The sequence below is a fragment of the Labrus bergylta genome, chromosome 21, assembly GCF_963930695.1.
Source record: "Labrus bergylta chromosome 21, fLabBer1.1, whole genome shotgun sequence".
Lineage (NCBI taxonomy): Eukaryota > Metazoa > Chordata > Actinopteri > Labriformes > Labridae > Labrus > Labrus bergylta.
This window is the reverse complement of record NC_089215.1, coordinates 1002932-1017831: the sequence shown is the minus strand read 5'-3', so window position 1 is coordinate 1017831 and position 14900 is coordinate 1002932. Positions and strand designations below refer to the sequence as shown.

The 14900-nt window shown below is 44.1% G+C and overlaps 1 protein-coding gene across 2 annotated transcripts; it reads right to left on the bottom strand.

Moving 5' to 3' along the window:
- Positions 1-29: 29 nt before the first annotated feature.
- On the bottom strand, positions 30-13987 carry hid1b (HID1 domain containing b). Of its 2 annotated transcripts, none has more exons than XM_065949893.1 (19): positions 13826-13987; positions 12147-12296; positions 9708-9878; positions 8935-9057; positions 7069-7175; positions 6774-6890; positions 5569-5800; positions 5436-5492; positions 5214-5354; positions 4989-5079; positions 4673-4824; positions 4037-4115; positions 3786-3950; positions 2964-3185; positions 1693-1871; positions 1391-1474; positions 1206-1297; positions 528-686; positions 30-398 (listed from the first exon to the last, which is right to left on the bottom strand). In XM_065949893.1, exons 1-19 carry the CDS (start codon positions 13970-13972, stop codon positions 335-337), a joined length of 2532 nt encoding a protein of 843 aa, XP_065805965.1. In that variant the 5' UTR covers positions 13973-13987; the 3' UTR covers positions 30-334. The 2 variants fall into 2 exon arrangements, with proteins under 2 accessions (XP_065805965.1, XP_065805966.1); XM_065949894.1 differs by having other exon boundaries at positions 1693-1841.
- Between the last annotated feature and the right edge of the window lie 913 nt (positions 13988-14900).

Below are 14900 nucleotides of genomic sequence, written 5' to 3'. Positions count from 1 at the left end.
ACACACACATGGTTGAAGAATTCATGATACATAGTTAGAAATTATTTATTTTAAGACCAAAGCATGTGGACCAGACTACAGAGTCCGGGTCTATAAGGTTCTTCATGGTTTGGAGAAGGGTCCAGCTGCAGTCTGTGTTCGCTTCTGTTTCTTTCTTTTTTTTTTGGCAAATGAAATCCACAGCTGATAAATAAATGTCCCGTCCTCCTTCCAAACACAGGCTGTGTGTGAGACAGAGTGTTTCATGTTGTGAAGAAGACGATTTCTGTGAAACGTTCCTCCATGAAGGTAAAACAGGAAAGAGACTCATGAGGGACTTCTTCAATCCGCTGCTCTAAATCCTCTGGATCTCAAAGAGCCTGATGTCCGTGTCGTACCAGATGGGAGGATCCACGTTGCTACGGCAACAAGAGTCAGAAACAGGTTATTGTTCAAACTCAAAAGCTGTGACAGAAGATGATCTCACTCAGTGACACTTTAAATAAAAAACATAAATCAAACACTGTGTGGTGTTCAGTCGTTTTTACCGTAAGTAGATGACGCCCCACATGTACGTTCTGAACCACATGGCGGTGCCGGCGTTGGCCTGGTACTTCCTGATGAGGATGGGATGAGGGACGGGAAGGAGGCCGACCAGCGTGCCGTGCTGGAGGAACTTTAAGATCTCTGACTCGTCTGTCAAACCCCTGAGGACAAAAACATTTAATATTCAACATCAGAACTGCTCCATCACCTGAAAGCATCTAATCTCAATATGTAACTATGACCCCTAGTGGTTAAAACTGGTACTACAGTCCAAATTCAAAACATTGTAAAGAGCTGTCTCCCCCCGCCCCCTCCTCTCTAGAGTCCATGCTCACACAGGTCACCATGTGGTGGACTCTGAAGCTTCAGTGTTTATCCAGCTCTGCATGGGTCTGTAAACCTTTCTGTGTTCTAACCTCTTCTTTGACGAAGTTCTTTGACCTGATAACTGCTCTCATATCTGCCCCCGTGTGGGGGGTGTCTTAAAAGCGCCTACCTTCTCTGGTCCAAACAAATCCAGAGCATTCAGGAGCAGAATCTAAAGTTAGAAGGAGGACATACTGGCTGCTGCATTGTTGTCAGAGAAGTCAGCACTTCAACATAGCATGTTTCCTTAATGATCAGAGAGTAAGATCATTGCATCATAAGAGTTTGAATCCATCAGCCTCTGAGTTTCTTACTTGTCGATGCAAATCTTCTCCACCTGAGGGACCAGAACTTGTAACAGCCTCATGATGGTCTGAAGAGGGAGCTTCGACTTCCATGACATCACCTGAGATTAAAACACAGAGAGCATGACGGAGGAGAGTGAACACATGAAGAAGTTTGTGTAACCACGGTAACAGCTGGATGGACTTCAACTCACCCAGTCTGGATTGGGGCTCCAGGCTGCTGACGACGACACGCTGGACAGACGACTTCTCCCTGCCTCGGACTCTGAGTGATACGCCTGCTGACAAACAGGAGTCACTTTTAGAAAAGGACACACACACACACACACACACACACACACACACACACACACACACACACACACACACACACACACACACACACACACACACACACACACACACACACACACACACACACACACACACACACACACACACACACACACACACACACACACACACACACACACACACACACACACACACACACTACCTCGTGGTCTCTTTCTGAGTTGGACTCGGTGTCGCTCGCTCCGGCTGCAGCTCGGCCGTCAGCGGTCGTCTGTGGAGCCTCTAAATGAGGGACAGCGATCATGGTACCGTCCACACTCACCTGAGACTTCTCTGTTATCTTATCGATACCTGGAAGACGCACAAGGAATCCTTTTTGAACTGCAGGAGGAGACACAATGACTGGAATAGAAGTCTTCTTGCATCATTATAGACATTTCTGTCCATTTGGTCGAATGTTTCCTCTTCATCTGGTCATCATTTGGTCTGTTAGTGCATACGGCACACATTTTTTGTAAGAAAGTCTCTCTTGACACATTTTGGAATGCATTTTTAATAAATCAATAGAACACTGAAACATGTTTACTAACCTCTGAAGTCACTCAGGACAAAAATGTCCATTTACAAAAAACTGCTTTAAAAATAGAACAGATTGATTTTTCTTTCTACTTTTTTCTGCATACATCTCTTAAACAACTTCAGCCCTGCTCAAAACTACCAAACATTCAATAATGTTTTAGGAATTTAACCCTTAAAATGCCAGTTTGATTACTTTATGTCACTGTTGTTATGAAAAAACCCACAAAAATCAGTTATTTCCCATACAACAAATATTTGGTGGCTGGGGGATTTTTTTTAAATCAGTCTTGGATATGTCAAAGATTATCCAACATATTGACTTTGATGCATTGTTAGTTTTTGTGTAGCATCAGATTTAAAATGTAGTTCCCTGTTTGGACATTGGAGGGCGGAAATGTCCAATTTACAAAAACTGATATAAAAATAGAACAGATTTATATTTTTTTCTACTTTTTATTTGCATAAATCGCTTTAACAACTTCAGCCCTGCTCAAAAATATCAAATATTGAATAATTATCAGGAATTTAACCCTTTAAATGCCAGAATCATGTAATCAAACTGGCATTTAAAGGGTTAAATTCCTATAAATGATTGAATGTTTGGTAGTTTTGAGCAGGACTGAAGTTGTTTAAGAGTGGTTTTTATAGCAGTCTTTTGGAAGTGGACATTTTTGTCCTTAGTGACTTAAGAGGGTCGTAAATTAAACTGATGCCTGAGGGTTAAAGAAAACATCTTTCTGCAGAGTATCTAAATGTGTATCTATCTCTATATATCTATACCTCTTGTGTGCAGAGGATCAGTATGTAGACATTTACACCCCTCAAAAACAACCATAAGATTTCTCTTTAAATGACCCTCAGTCTGTGTGTGTAAACATCTTTCTGACTTCTCACCTGGAGTGGCCTCTAAGCTGGTTTTAAAGGTGCCCGGCTCGGCAGGTACAGCAGGTCTGGAGCCCTCCATGGACTCGGCCTCTGTAGAGTTCGACCTGGAGATCCCCGTCTTCTTCTTCCTCTGCAGAGCTTTCTGGATGGACGACGTATCGGTCGGCAGGTTGGCCAGCTGGTGGAAAACGTTCCTCTTGCGGATGATGGCGTACACCAGGTTGAAGTTACCTGTGAGGGGAGACGTACTGGTTTTTAAAAGAGCTGAAACCTTTTTTAAACACCTTTATATAGCGCTTAACGGGCCAAAATTACATTAGTGACCTCCTGATTCATTATGAACCATCCAGACCGCTCAGGTCGTCTGGAACAGGTCTGCTCTCTGTCCCCAGAGTCAGAACCAAACATGGAGAAGCAGCGTTCAGTTTCTATCCTCCTTATATCTAGAACAAACTCCCAGAAAACTGCAGGTCTGCTCTTTTACATCCAGGTTAAAGACTCACCTGTTTACAGCTGCCTTTCATTAAACAGCTTTAATAAGATTTTAAACTTTTACTCTGCATTGTAATTATTATTATTATTTTTTTAACTCTTTTAATTAATTAATTTTATTTTATTTTATTTTAATTTCATTTGAACATATTTTCAGTGATTTTTAAATGTTCTATTTGAATGTTTCTTTTCTTTCCTCTGTCATGATGCTTTTTGATGTCTTGTGTGAAGCTCTTTGAATCGCCTTGTTGTTGAAATGTGAGATAAATAAACTTCCTTGCCTTGACTTTTTTTTCTTTAGTTGATTTAACTTGAGTTCCTGTCTTTGTTTTTTCTCACCGTCAAACTGATACTGGATGATGTTGTTGAAGACCTCGAGCAGGAAGAAGACCAGGTGGTGGTTCTGAGGGGAGGAGAAGAGGAACCAGGGTGTGGTGAACGCCTCCAGCAGGTGGAGAAGCTTGTTGGCTGCCACCATGGACAGACTCTTCAGATACGGAGAAACTGTGGAGGAGGGGGGATAACAAGTGAACAATGCAGTTCCTCCATTTGTCCACCAGGGGGCAGCAGATCATGGTGTTGACACTCACTGTTCACTGTGATGGTGAGCAGACATTCAAACAGAGGCTGCAGGCGCTGGTGACCACTGGTGATGATTTTATGGAAGATCTGACGACGACAAGAGAGAGACGACTTCAGACTCATGAACTCACTCAGAGACTTTCAGGAAGTCCACAATGTTTACGTCATCAGAACATGAAAATGAATCGCTGACTGCATAATTTAGTCCTCATGCACTCGATGGTTTGACAGTGGGACAGTCCTAAGCACTCACAAACTTAGCAGGGACGTGACAGTGAGTGTGGAGATTGGGATTCCGCCAATAAAAAGCATGCATCAGGTTTTAGCTTTTGATGTCAGCAGTGCAGCACCTAAGAATTATTGTTATTTAACAAGCCTGTTTGATTAAATATTCTGTTTGTGTGCTCTCTTATGAACTCTCTTAAAAATGTGCTTATAACTTTACAATATTTATCATTTTTTTGCAGGAGTGAACAGAGCTGAGGGGGGATACCAACACTCTGAGGTGCATGTGTGGAAAAGCAGATCAGGAGTATTTCAGGGGCGTGTCCTTCAGCTTTGATATCTCTAAATACAGAAATCAAGATTCATCATCTGGGGACATTAAATCTACTGGAGAACAAGCAGACATGTTTTTATCTCACCACAACCAGCAGGTCTGCGTGTGTTCCTGTAAAAACAGGAATATCCATGGGGACCCTCAGAGTGTACGGCTTGTTGAGACGGACGCCGAAGTTTCTCTCTCCGCTCAGCAGCAGCAGGATGAAGACGCCGATGTGCATGAGGCCCACACGAGCTACACACACACACACACACACACACACACACACACACACACACACACACACACACACACACACACACACTCTAAAGTGAAAATCTAATCCATGCATGTTAACACTCATCCTGACATTAAGCAGGATACACACTCTTTTGCACAAACACATCACAGTGACTCACACTGATCTGCTCTGGCATCGTTCAGGTTGAAGAGGATGGGAACCAGCACGTCCAGCACGTCGCTGCTCTTCAGCACAAAGAAGAGGAACTTCTAAAAACACACAGACACAAGAAGTCAGCCTTCAAACTCTGTTTGTATCCGACTCAGAAAAGCTTAGAAAAGTGCGATATAAATCTAATTTATTATTATTATTATTATTCTGTGCAGATACGTTCGCTCCTCACCTTGTTGAAGTCACAGAACTTCCAGAAGAGGATCAGCAGCTCCTGGTGGAACTGGATCTTCTTGGTGGAGCGGGGCAGGTAGGTCTGGAGCAGAGGGTTGTTGAGCAGCCGCGCCACACCTTTCAGGATGAAGCCGAGGTCCTGACACACAGAGAAGAAAAATACGCTTTAACCTCCTGCATAGAGAGAGCGGGTTTGAGGCCTGAGCAGTGAGCTGGTTACCTCTTCTCTGTGGATCCTGGAGAGGTAGTTCACAAAGAGGTTCTCAGGACCGGCCGGCTGAAAGAGACACAGGACGAGATTTTTAAATGAATGAATCAGAATCGTTTTTTATTAACTCCTCCGTCCTCTTTACCTCCAGGTCCTCCACCCCAGAGGATGACCCGGAGGTCACCAGGGCTTTGAGGGCGGAGCTGGCGGCCGACCCGGCCTCGTGCTCCAGGGCGACCACAAGGATCTGGACGGCCTGCTCCACCAGCAGCTCGCGGTGGTCGGAGAACATCAGGTGGTTGTAGGGGAAGCCGTAGCCCACGGGGTCGTACGCACACACCACGTTGAGCAGCGAGGTGAAGAGAGGCAGGGCGTGTCTGTGTGGAGCGAGGAGAGAGAGGTCAGGCGGAGGTCAGGTGGAGGTCACTCAGACCTGCTGTTTATCTGTGTGCTGTCAGAGAGCTCTTCAGAGGGGGCGTTCATGTTACACAGTGTAGGTTAACGCAGAGCAGAGTCTGACATACAGCCACGGTGGACAGAGGACTTCTGTGTTTATCCTCTTTTTTATGATTTCATTATTCAAATCTCTCAGATTGTTTTCCTTTCAGTGTCCTGTCTCCAGATTCAGGTTGTCAAACGATCTACAATTCACTTATCAGATTCTTTTATCCAAAGCGATGTACATCAGAGAGTAAGAACAACACAAGCAAGGATCTAGAAAAAAGGGAACAATGTCAGTAAGAGCAAACGATCAGCTTTGAGTCCGATTGGACACACAGGTGCTGACAGGAAGTGACCAGAGGCAAAGCACAACATTGAGGGCAGTTCTTGAGAGCTCTAATCAGTATAGAAACCATCTTAAGTCGTCGTTATCAAACAAAAACCATCGTCATTACCATCATCATCATCATCATCAATAATATGGAGACCATCATGAAAGACTCTGATCCAGGTCTACACTCCCTGGGGGGGGGGGGGGGGGTACCCTTCTGTTGGGATGCAAAGCGTACGTGTAATCTTGACTTCCCGTGCGACAACGCTAATAAAGAAAGCAAAAACACAACTGAGCCTGGAGCCAAGAGGAATCTTAAAGAGCAGTTTGTGTAACTATGGCAACAACACAAGTGTCAATAACGTCTCATGAAGACAGACCACACAGCCAGCCGACCACGTTCATCGTCCTCCATGTTTGTTTCGTTTCTTTTGCCCAGATATAGAAACTCAGATTAGTGTTTTGCTTTCTTTTCTGTTGCTTTTTTTTTGGAGTTAAAGACTGATGAATTATGTCTGCTAGAGAAGTCTTCTGGCCCTGACCGGGGATCTTTTTCTATGTGTGTGTGTGTGTGTTACCTGTTGTCTGTGGAGCAGAAGAAGGACACCCACGGGTTGAGGTTTTTCCTCTCAGAGGATGGAGGGAGGTACATGGCCTCAGAGAAACACGTGAGCAGCAGCTTCAGCAGCTCCGTCCTGAAAAAACACAAAAACTATTAAAGGGGACATATTCTGAAAAAACTTATATAGTGGGCCACTAGAGGGCAGTGTGTCTAACACTTCCAGAGCTCTGATACAGTACATCACATTTTAGAAGAAGAGCAGCACACAAACAGGGCCGAGGAGGTTCGTGTAAAGGTGATGTCACCCTCACCTGTTGATGTCATGGACGTAGTTGAGAGGCGGAGACTGAGCGAAGCCGACCCCGGCCTCCCAGATGTACTCACAGCTGTCCATGGAGCGGATGTCCTCAGAAACGTCCTGCAGCACGGACGAGGACAAAGAAACGATGTTAATCCAGAGGCTTGTTTGAAGGTTTCTCTGATTTATTGAAGACCGGCTAACGTCTGCCTGAAGGTAACATTTCATATTCAGGGAATGTGAGAGGTCACCTGTGATCATCTGCAGTGTGACAGTTCAGCTGCCAGACAGTGTTCACACCTACTACACCATGTGATTCAACAAGCGAGTCCTGACAAAACGTGTGTGTGACACCTCGACTCAGATAACAGAGGCTTCAGAGGTGCTGCTGCTGTCCTTTATGAGAGCAGTGACGGGACAGGGCGGCGTCGGGCCAGGACGACACACCTAAAGGGACACTTCACCCGTTGAAACATGAGTCTGTGTTGACGTTGGGTCATATGTGTAGAAATGTGAAATACATTTTGAAGTTGGTGCCTTCTTGGCCGAGAAAAGACAGAAAGTGTCTTTTTGGCTCATGTGGATGAAAGACACCAAATCCCAGAATGCACAGCACCGCAAGCCACTCCCACTAAGGTCCTCTGGTTCAGAATCAGAAATACACCGGCGGCTCAATGCAAATGGTTGAAGTATCCCTTTAAGTTCAGCGGGAGACGAGGATGTGTTCTCTTTGTTTGTCTGTAAGGTTTGTGACTCCGTGACGTCTCACACTGTGAATAGATTCTGAAACAGGAAGTAAAGATCGCAGGGCGTTGATGACCGAATCGTTCACCATCGTCTTTGTTGTTTTTGCTGCAGAGATTTATGAACTCCTATGACTGTTGATGATTTTGTTTCTGATACATTTTTTATAATCTTACAAACACAGAAACACTTTGACCTCCGATGACCTCACTGAGACTTCTCAGGCATTAAAGGGAAGGTGGGAACAAACAACCGCCGCTGGTCATTTTCCACCTTCTGCCCAATGATTTGAACACACGCTCCACCGACTCCAACATTTCCTCTTGGGGGGGTGGTGGTGGGGGGGGGGGGGGGGGGGGGGGTAGTGGGGGGGGGTAGTGGGGGTGGACTCTGAGGTGTGAGAGCTGCACCTGCAGGACGGACATTTTCTCTCACCTCCTCATGTTCTGCAGCAGCCAGGATGATGTTTGCTCAACACGGTTAAGAAGTGTCCACCCTGATTCTCAGCCCAGTAGATAAACATCCGCTCCTCTCTCCCCCCCCTCTCTCTATTTTCAATTCAATTCAAAAAGCTTTATTGGCGTGAATGTGTTACAATACTGCCAAAGCATATAATAACAAATAATACAATAATAATGAAAAGTAATAATTAGCAATTCAATTCTCTCTCTCTCTCTCTCTCTCTCTCTGAGTCTCTCTCTCTCTCTCTCTCTCTCTCTCTCTCTCAGTGACTCATTAACTCGAGCTACTGCAGAGTTTACACTGTTGTAGCCGGAGGGTTCAAACTAAGTAAACACTGAGCTGAAGCGAGCGGCGTCTTAAAACACCGGCTCAGAAGTGTTGGAGGGAACGTCCCCAACTTTAAGAATACTCTGACGAATATCTCCAAAACTTTGTTAACTTTGCGTCCTTTTTTATCTTTTACTGATTTGTCTTAAAGAAGTTCAAAAAGTAAAGTTCAAATCAGTCAAGTCATTTTCTTAAAGTCTTCTTCCTGTGTGGCCTCTCCTTCCAACAACAAACCTGACAGATGACTCATATGCTGCAGTAGCACCTTCACGCTAACAGTGGAAGCTAACTACCTGACTGTCTCGATGTGATGGTTGTGTACCCTGCAGGGTCGTAGTGGACTCACCGAGCTGCTCTTCTTGTGGCTCTGAGTGGTGAAATCAGGACAGAAGAGGAGGTCAGCGATGGCGAGCAGCAGAGACTCAGCCAGCGGCCGAGCATCGTCCTCGTCACCGCCTTCAGCCGAACGCTGAGGTTAGAAGTTAGAAGAGAAAGTCATTCAGGTTTTCATCAGAGGTGGAATAAATAAAGTGGTGATAAACAAGTCAATAACATTTCTTACAGACTAAAGATAAGCCGTCACTAACAGCTGCAGCTCAGTCCCACACTTTCATTAAGAGACATTCAATCCCTCCTTAATTCAAGCACTGCTCAGGAGGGGGAGGGGGAGGGGGAGGGGGTACAATATGGTCAGTGTTTGCACCGCGGGTCCCCAGCCGACCAGGTAACCAGAGAAGCAGCTGCCTTCAGGAGGAGGGGGGGGGGGGGGGGGGGGGGGGGGGACTGACCTGGACAGCATCAACAGTCTCAGATCCTGAATCAAACATCAGCTTCTCTTCTCTGCACATCATCACGTTTCAAATGGTCTGACTGACCTCGACAAACTGTCTGATGTTTCACACACAGCAGGATCACTTTTCAGAATAAAACCAGATGAAGAAGCAGAAACATCGTTTTCAGACGGTCAGTGGAAAATGGACACTAAAGGTCGCTCTCACACAAGGTAATCTGTACGCTACACTTCCTCTGACCCTGGCTGAGTTAGAGCTGCAGGATATTACATCACAGGTTGTTTTTCATTTGAATATGGTATCATCATGTGTCAGTGAGTCGCCGTACCCTCGCTCTGCCGGCTCCGGGCACAGTGGACCAGAAGAAACCTCTCCAGTCCGCATCCTCGAAGATGTAGGGCAGGATGCGTGTGAGCAGGCGGACGCAGTTCAGGACGACCTGACGCTCCTTCTCTGAGGGGCAACCAGAGTCTGCACCCCGCACCAACCTCTCCACCGCCTGCGACAAAAACAACGACAAGAGAGGAAGTCATGAGGACCGACAGGATTATTCAAAATGACTCGAAAGGTTTCTACCAGGTAATGATTGGAATAAACTTTATCTTTCTCTATTTTTCTTTTAGTGACTGTTGAAGTATCAGTCACCGAAAATCCACCGCCACTTCCTGCATTAACGGTATATTTCTGGTAGTTCTTAATCCTCGGGGCTTCTTAGCGTTTACGATGAAAGATACAAGGTTAAAAATCACCAAGACAACCTCTGCAAGAGGACCGACTCAGTGGATCTCTGTTGGCTGGTTTGGACCAAGAGGCAACCTCAAGGTGTCGGAAAATTAAACCAAAGTGGAAGTGCAAAAAAAACCTGCAGTTCCTCCGGTGTCCACTAGAGGCTGCCTCCAAAAGCCCCAGAAGTCACATACACACCCCATATTAAAACTGTCATGTTTACAGCCTGGTTCAAAAAGGAGTGTGTATACCTCAAAGTTGCTTAAAATCATTTTCTAAAAAAATAACTGCTGCTGTATCTCTAAACCAGTGGTTCTCAAACTTCTTAGACCGCGTACCACCTCTGAAAATATTTGGCTCTCCAAGTACCACCATTATGGTAGATGTTAAAATACACTGTAGGCCTATTTCTATACACATTTTAATCAGGAGGTTATTTATTGTTGACTGTTGGCAGCCACACTATAGGACTACAAAGGGCTAGAACTGACACTTAAACTAACACAACTCTGACATTTACCCAAATATAAAAAAGTGCAGCACAATAAAAATGACAACTTTATACCAACAACCTGTTTGACAATATTTAGTCTCCAGTGTCTCCCACACAAACACGATACCTGGGCCCAAGTATATTTCCGACCTGTTCTTATTTAATTTTTAATTTATTCATAAAATTGCTGCGTGCCTGAGAGAGAGAGAGAGAGAGAGAGAGAGAGAGAGAGAGAGAGAGAGAGAGGGAGCGGGGGAGAGAGAGAGAGTGCAGGCGGGCGCTCCGCAGGCTCTGTGCAACCAGAGCCACTGTATTATTAAGTCTCTGTGTTCAACATAGCAAAAACTGACTTTTAAAAAAAAAAATCCCTCTCGACTCCTGCTGAGTGTTAAGACAGCAAAAGAGAGCAGAATCACATCAGCTACAGAGAGAGAGAGAGAGAGAGAGAGGGTGAGCGACTGTCCGTACATGCATCAAAAAGTGAAGCTCCTCCTGGCTCCGTTATGTAGGCTACAGCTGCTTGCTGCCGATTGTACTTAACTCCAATAAATAACAGAATATCTGTTAATGTAGGTCTACAGCTGCTTTCTGTTGTTTCAGGACTGAACTATAACAGAATATCTGTTAATGTAGGTCTACAGCTGCTTTCTGTTGTTTCAGGACTGAACTATAACAGAATATCTGTTAATGTAGGTCTACAGCTGCTTTCTGTTGATTCAGGACTGAACTATAACAGAATATCTGTTAATGTAGGTCTACAGCTGCTTTCTGTTGATTCAGGACTGAACTATAACAGAATATCAAGGGGAGCTTTTCAAAACGTGAGGCGTACTCCTGTTGTTGTTTATGTCTGCGAGCATAAATTGAGCAGATTAAAGTTGTTTGTTGCAAAAACTAAATTAATTTAGAGGGGAAAACACATTTGATATAAATACAACTCAATAGATATAAGACAGATAAGATGAGAGCCCGACAAAAATAAAAAAATGTCGTTTTATGCTGAACGGGTTTGTTTTTTATATTGTGGAGATTTCTTTGGGCTCCCTGTGGTGGTACCATAGTTTGAGAACCACTGTTCTAAACCATCTGATCCTCACTGAGAGAGAAATGTACAACCTCATTGTTTCTTTACCCCAAATGACCTTTGACCTTTTACAACAGTGACATGTGGGAACAACAAACAGCAGCATTCCTCTGAGTCCGTCTGTATCCAGGATGGACTGAAGACGCTGGAGGTGGGATCAAGAGAAAAACACAAACCTGAAGGAGAGTCGTCTTCTCGCTCTTTGACTCGAATCGTCGTTCCACTTTCTGCTCGTTAAACTTCTTCTCCACAACATTTTGGATCAAAGCTATGATGATGTCTGATTATACATTAAACCACCCAGCAGTATAAAATGATAAACTCCACTTTTACATTTTTTTTTTAGCTTCAACAGAGTGAATTTAAGACACTGGTAATTTTATCTCAGTCTGTATGTTCTCCCCCTGACAGAGCAGCTTCATAAATATGACACACAGCGTCCTGCAGAGGAAGGGGCCGGTTACCTTGTAGCACAGGGTCGCCAGGTTTGACGGCGATTCCTCTCTGACCGCTCGGATCTCTGCGGCCGGCACCAGAGTGAAAACATCCTGCACGTTGGTGGAGGCGTCGGCCCAGAACTGATCCCAGAACGCATCGTCTGTGGCTTCTACAGGCTGCAGGAGAGGAAACACACCAATACATCACTCTGTGTTCCCCTTCACACCACAGCAGTCACATCACCGAGCGCTGACCTCCACATGAGCACCATCTGGGAGTCTGCATTTATTATTCATATCACAGCTGCTAATTATAGTCAGAGGACAGCAGGGGTTCATATAACTCTGTAAACAATCAGAGCACTTGTGGATGTTGTCCTTCTTATCACAGATAAAAACAAAGTCCAGATCAGATTTGATGATTCATTAAAGGTCACATCTCCTCCTCTTCTTCAGTTTAAATAAGTGTCAGAGCTCCTCAAAACATGTGTGTAAAGTGTCTTGTTCTAAATCCACTCTGATCCTGTATTTGATCATGTCTATAAACCCCTCTATTTCAGCCCTGCTCAGAACAGGCTGTTTCTGTGTCTGTACCTTTAAATATGTAAATGAGCTGTGTCTGACCACGCCCCCTCTCTGGAAGGCCTTGGGTGTACTCTGTCTTTCTCGCTCCATGTCCTATTGTTTACGGTGAGAAGGCAGACTCAGAGGGCAGAACAAACACCTAGCTGTGGGAGTGTCACCCAACTGGGGGAGGGGCTACTGCCCTTTGTGATGTCATGAAGGGAAAATCTCCAAACGGCCTGTTTGAGCACACATTTTCTGAAAAGTGGAGCAGGGAGAAGACGGAGAGGATGGACTTTTCTCATGATTGGGGGGTTTGTAGACGGACTAGAGACACATGTTAGAGTTAGAGGAACATGGAGAAGAGGATTTTAAAGAATACTTGACCTTTAACACTCACAGTGACTTTGTCTCCTCAGAAAACTCGGTGGCCTTCCTTTCAAAGCTCGAGCATTTGAGAGGCATTATCCATTAATTTGTCAGAAAATCCCAGAAAAAATGTGACACACAACCAAAACAATTCTCCTACTCTGAAGTCTCAGTCCAAGCGGGTCAAGTGTGTTTCTTTTAAACCGAAAGATAAAAAAGGTTCAGCACCAAACTCTTCAATGTAAAACTGTTTGAACCAAATTTCTTTTCTAAATTTCTCTACCAAATAAAGTTTTGATTTCATGGACCACTGCTGCAGCTGCATCCACATGATTAATACAGCAGAGGAGGAAGATCCACCGTCAATTCACCTGTTCATCCTGCTGCCTGATGGAAATCTCATGTATTTACACATATTTCACGTAACATTATCATCAGCAGATTATTTAAACCTCAAATTAAAAGGGATTCAAACGATCTAGAGGCCAGAAATTAGAGTTTCTGGTGACGTAATCTGCACAAATATTCAATAAAAGATCATATTTAAGGAGATAAAAGTGAACATTGATTAAAAATCCTTCATTATAAAGCGATTAAAGTGTTTTTGAGTGGACTCTGTGTCATCTGTGCTTCAGTCCAGGCTACCATCTGGCACACTAACTTTATCTGCACAGGCTGAACCACAAACAGACGCTCTCCTCTAACGTGTCTCTTTAGTTTTTATTTTTTTATTTTTATTTTTTTAGAGTTTCGTGGAGTTAAAACAATCTGACCTGAGTTTTGGTCGTGAGCTGAATCACCGCTTTCCTGAAGTGAAGTTTGGTGTCCGTGTTCCCCATGTTGCGTCCCCTCCAGCCGGTCTCCCGTGGATCCGTGTTGACGCTGAGAGCTTCGCAGTGAAGGAGGATAATCTCCCTCATCACCGCTCTGACGCGTTCAGGAGCCGCTCGGAAACTACCGTGTTCACGCGGAAATAACACCAACTGCAGCTTTAAACTGGAGGATTTCTAACTTTATGTTTGTTTTTATTTGAAAGACAGGGGATATGAGGGGTCCTCATACTTATAGACTTATACTGTGAAACAAAAAGGAAAAATAAATAAGTTTCATGATAAGTCAAGCAAATTGAAAAAATAAAGAAAAGACAGAAATAAAACACTAATAGGCTAACATTACAGATTTTGTGCGTTTTGGGTAATGTGCAATATATGTTGTTGTGTTTTATAGTTTTTATTGGTATGTGCTTTTTGTTTACATGTAGATTGTGTTTGTTTCTATTGTTTTTATGTATTGATTGACTGAAAAGCACTTCTTAGTCCAAGACAAATGAACCCAAAGGGAACAATAAAGTGTATCATATCATATCACATCGTATTGTCTTGTATCTTGCACCGTCAAAAAAAAGTACAGGGTCCCAACAAAGAGTGCATCACTACTGTTTGGGTACAAATACAAGTTACCATACCACACCTTACCCTATGTCACCTTACCTTACCCTATGTCACCTTACCTTACCTTACCTTACCCTATGTCACCTTACCTTACCTTACCTTACCCTATGTCACCTTACCTTACCTTACCTTACCCTATGTCACCTTACCTTACCTTACCCTATGTCACCTTACCTTACCTTACCTTACCCTATGTCACCTTACCTTACCTTACCTTACCCTATGTCACCTTACCTTACCTTACCCTATGTCACCTTACCTTACCTTACCTTACCCTATGTCACCTTACCTTACCTTACCCTATGTCACCTTACCTTACCTTACCTTACCCTATGTCACCTTACCTTACCTTACGTCACTCTACCTTTATTTGTTTGTTTGACAAAATCCGTTTTCA

What these genes read in the sequence shown, in the direction of transcription:
- hid1b (XM_065949893.1), bottom strand. Translation starts at nt 13,972, where the DNA reads ATGAGGGAGATTATCCTCCTTCACTGCGAAGCTCTCAGCGTCAACACG. An exon ending in AGCTCACGACCAAAACTCAG is followed by an intron (nt 12,297 to 13,825) that starts GTCAGATTGTTT and finishes CCTCTCCTGCAG; the next exon opens with CCTGTAGAAGCCACAGACGA. An exon ending in TTCTGCTCCACAGACAACAG is followed by an intron (nt 5,801 to 6,773) that starts GTAACACACACA and finishes CGCTCCACACAG; the next exon opens with ACACGCCCTGCCTCTCTTCA.